The sequence below is a fragment of the Oncorhynchus clarkii genome, chromosome 21, assembly GCF_045791955.1.
Source record: "Oncorhynchus clarkii lewisi isolate Uvic-CL-2024 chromosome 21, UVic_Ocla_1.0, whole genome shotgun sequence".
Taxonomy (NCBI): Eukaryota; Metazoa; Chordata; class Actinopteri; order Salmoniformes; family Salmonidae; genus Oncorhynchus; species Oncorhynchus clarkii.
Window position 1 is genome coordinate 7,845,242 of NC_092167.1, and position 3,706 is coordinate 7,848,947.

General features: G+C 42.6%; 1 protein-coding gene across 1 annotated transcript; it reads left to right on the top strand.

The window, feature by feature from the left end:
• The first annotated feature begins 1,947 nt into the window (after positions 1 to 1,947).
• Positions 1,948 to 2,992, top strand: LOC139379291 (4-galactosyl-N-acetylglucosaminide 3-alpha-L-fucosyltransferase 9-like). Its single transcript, XM_071122093.1, has 2 exons — positions 1,948 to 2,063; positions 2,137 to 2,992. The coding sequence occupies exons 1-2, from the start codon at positions 1,948 to 1,950 to the stop codon at positions 2,990 to 2,992; spliced, it is 972 nt and encodes a 323-aa protein (XP_070978194.1).
• Positions 2,993 to 3,706: the final 714 nt, after the last annotated feature.

Genomic DNA, 3,706 nt, shown 5'->3' on the forward strand with positions numbered 1-3,706 from the left:
CATTACTGTGCAGCTGTATTCATCGACCTGGCCAAGGCTTCAGACTCTGTCAATCATAGTATTCTTATCGGCAGACTCAATAGCCTTGGCTTCTCAAATGACTTTCTCGCCTGGTTCACCAACTACTTCTCAGATAGAGTTCAGTGTGTCAAATTGGAACGCCTGTTGTCCGGACCTCTGGCAGTCTCTATGGGGGTGCCACAGAGTTAAATTCTCAGGCTGACTCTTTTCTCTGTATATTTAAATTATGTCGCTCTTGCTGCTGGTGATTCTCTGATCCGCCTCTACGCAGACGACACCATTGTGTGTACATCTGGCCCTTCTTTAGACACTGTTTTAACAAACCTCACTGTGTTAACAAACCTCCAAACAAGCTTCATGGCCATACAACACTCCTTCCGTGGCCTCCAACTGCCCTTAAACGCTAGTAAAACTAATTGCATGCTCTTCAACCGATTGCTTACCGTACCCTCCTGTCCGACTAGCATCACTACTCTGGACGGTTCTGACCTAGAGTATGTGGAAAACTACAAATACCTAGGTGTCTGGTTAGACTGTAAACTCTCCTTCCAGACTCACATTAAGCACCTCCAATCCAAAATTAAATCTAGAATCGGCTTCCTTTTTCGCAACAAAGCCTCCTTCATTCATGCCGCCAAACATACCCTCGTAAAACTGACCATCCTACCGATCCTTGACTTCGGCGATGTCATTTACAAAATAGCCCCCAACACTCTACTCAGACTACATCCAGTTTGCTATCACAGTGCCATCCGTTTTATCACCAAAGCCCCATTTAATACCCACTACTGCGACCTGTATGCTTTCATTGGTTGGCCCTCACTACATATTCAGCACCAAACCCACTGGCTCCAGGTCATCTATAAGTCTCTGCTAGGTAAAGCCCCGCCTTATCTCAGCTCACTGCTCACCATAGCAACACCCACCCGTAGCACGCGCTCCAGCAGGGATATTGCACTGGTTATCCCCAAAGCCAACACTTCATTTGGCCGCTTTTCCTTCCAGTTCTCTGCTGCCAATGACTGGAACGAATTGTAAAAATCTCTGAAGCTGGAGTTTTATATCTCCCTCTCTAACTTTGAGCATCAGCTGTCTGAGCAGCTTACCGATCACTGTACCTGTACACAGTCAATCTGTAAATAGCACACCTGACTACCTCCTCCCAATATTATTACTTAACCTCTTGCTCCTTTGCACCTCAGTATCTCTACTTGCACATCATCATCTGCACATCTGCCACTCCAGTATTAATGCTACATTGTAATTATTTTTACCTCTAGGGACGATTTATTGCCTACCTCCCTACTCTTCTACATTTGCACACACTGTACATAGATTTTTCAATTTTTATTTTCTTTTGTGTTATTGACTGTACGTTTATGTGTAACTGTGTTGTTTTTGTCACACTGCTTTGCTTTATCTTGGCCAGGTCACAGTTGTAAATGAGAACTTTTTCTCAACTGCCCTACCTGGTTAAATAAAGGTAAAATCCTCACATCGGGTTAGATTTTTTTCTCTCACCACCCTGTACAGTAGGTGGAGACAATGCACCTTTTGAGTGTAGTCTGCCAACAAACCTTGAAGAAACAGCAGCAGCAGCAGGTTGGGGTTGATTAAAACCTAGACAACCAGGTGAGGGGAATTCTTTACTAATTAGTGACCTTAATAAATCGATGAAGTACAAGGGAGGAGCAAAAACCTACAGACACTCGATCTTCTGTGGAATGAGTTTGACACATGGTCAACATGAATGCTGAATTAATCAACAGCACTGAATGTTGGTATGTTTCACTAGTGATGCATTTGGCATTCCTTGTGTATTTTCTTCCCTGGATTCCATGGTGTATTGTCATTTTATAAGATGGCTTTTGTTGATATTCTAGAGTGGATTTGATTGGTCTCTTTTCTCTTTCAAAGGGTCAAGGTATGTCCACTCCGGCTTCCCAGAGTGGTCTACGGCCTGTTCTGATGATGACATTCTTACTGGGCTTATCCTTCATGTACTACAAACCCCAGATCAAGTTCCTCTCATGCCCTATCAACCAGGCATCCCACTTGGGAAAGGCTCGCTGTCCTCCTTGCCCTCAAGTATGTAGGGCAAGGAACCAGATGGTGAACCAAACACACCATGCCCAGACAACCATTCAGGATGACTATCATTTTGATCTGGCCACTTGATCACACCTTTGACATAGACTCTTGTGCCTACTTTAACATCAAAGGCTGTCACCTAACAGTGGATAAAAACCTTTACAGCAAGGCGCACGGTGTCATATTCCACCATAGAGACATCCATGGAGACCTGAAGAACATGCCCCAAGAGCAACGTCCATGGTTCCAGAAATGGGTGTGGTGGAATGCAGAATCACCGGCTAACACAAACAGGATCCCTGGTGTTGACCACTTGTTCAATTTGACTGCCAGTTATCGACTGGATTCTGATATCAAGGTTCCATATGGGTCGCTTGTCGAGGTAAGAAGTGAGGATAACATCTTTGAGCTGCCCAAGAAGGACAAATTAGTCTGCTGGATAGTGAGCAACTGGAACCCAAACTACAAGAGGGTACAGGTGTTCAACGAGCTCAATAGGCATGTCAAAATAGAGGCCTATGGGAGACATTTTAGTAGATACCTAGAAAACGAAGACTACTCAAAGACGCTGTCCAGCTGTAAATTCTACCTGGCATTTGAAAACTCCATCTACAAAGACTATGCTACAGAGAAGCTGTTCAACGCTATGAAGTTGGGAGCAGTGCCCGTTGTTCTAGGTCCATCCAGGGACAACTACGAGCAATTTATGCCAAGGGACTCTTTCATCCATGTGGATGATTTCTCCTCTACAGAGGAGCTGGCAAAGAAGCTTCTCTTTCTCGACCAGAACAAGGAAGAATACATGTGGTACTTCACCTGGCGAAAGAACTTTGAAGTTCAACAAGGGTATTTTGGACTTGAGCACACCTGTCGCTCGTGATTACATTCAAAGAAATAAAGGATACAAAACTTTTCATAGCCCCAAATCCATTTATTTAGATTAAGTGACACATTTGTAGTGGTCGACAATGTGGTTGTGTGAAGAGTATTGTATGCCGGACGAAAAGGGGTGGAATGGTTTAGGGTCATTCCACCAATTTGGTACTTTCTTGAAGTGTAACTTGGTAAAAAAAAAAAATTATACTCAGTTTTTCACCACAAACCACTAGAACATTTCCAAGAAGAGTAGAATCAGCTCACCTGCTTTTACACTGATTTGACTGTTAATGTTCAAAGCTTCTTTTTTTTTAAAGAAAAAGATTTGATAAGGAATGGTTTTTCACCATATTAAAATGAGAGTTCAGTTCACGTAATAAGGTAGAGGTTTAAAATTAGAGAACTGAATCACAAATGTAACTTCAGAAATTAGCAGGTCGTTGCGTCAACTTTAATATCGAGGAATATTTCACGTTCTCTGGTCATGGTGCGACTCGACTTTCGCCATCAGGCGGACGACGGTGTCCCCTCTCTGATCAGTCTCACCTTTTTGTACTTTAACTATTTGCACATCTTTACAACACTGTATATAGACATAATATGAGATTTGAAATGTCTTTATTCTTTTGGAACTTTGTGAGTATAATGTTTACTGTGCATTTAGTTTATTTCACTTGTTTATCTACTTCACTTGCAATGTTAACATATGTTTATCATG

What these genes read in the sequence shown, in the direction of transcription:
- LOC139379291 (XM_071122093.1), top strand. Translation starts at nt 1,948, where the DNA reads ATGTCCACTCCGGCTTCCCAGAGTGGTCTACGGCCTGTTCTGATGATG. An exon ending in TTCCTCTCATGCCCTATCAA is followed by an intron (nt 2,064 to 2,136) that starts CCAGGCATCCCA and finishes AACCAGATGGTG; the next exon opens with AACCAAACACACCATGCCCA.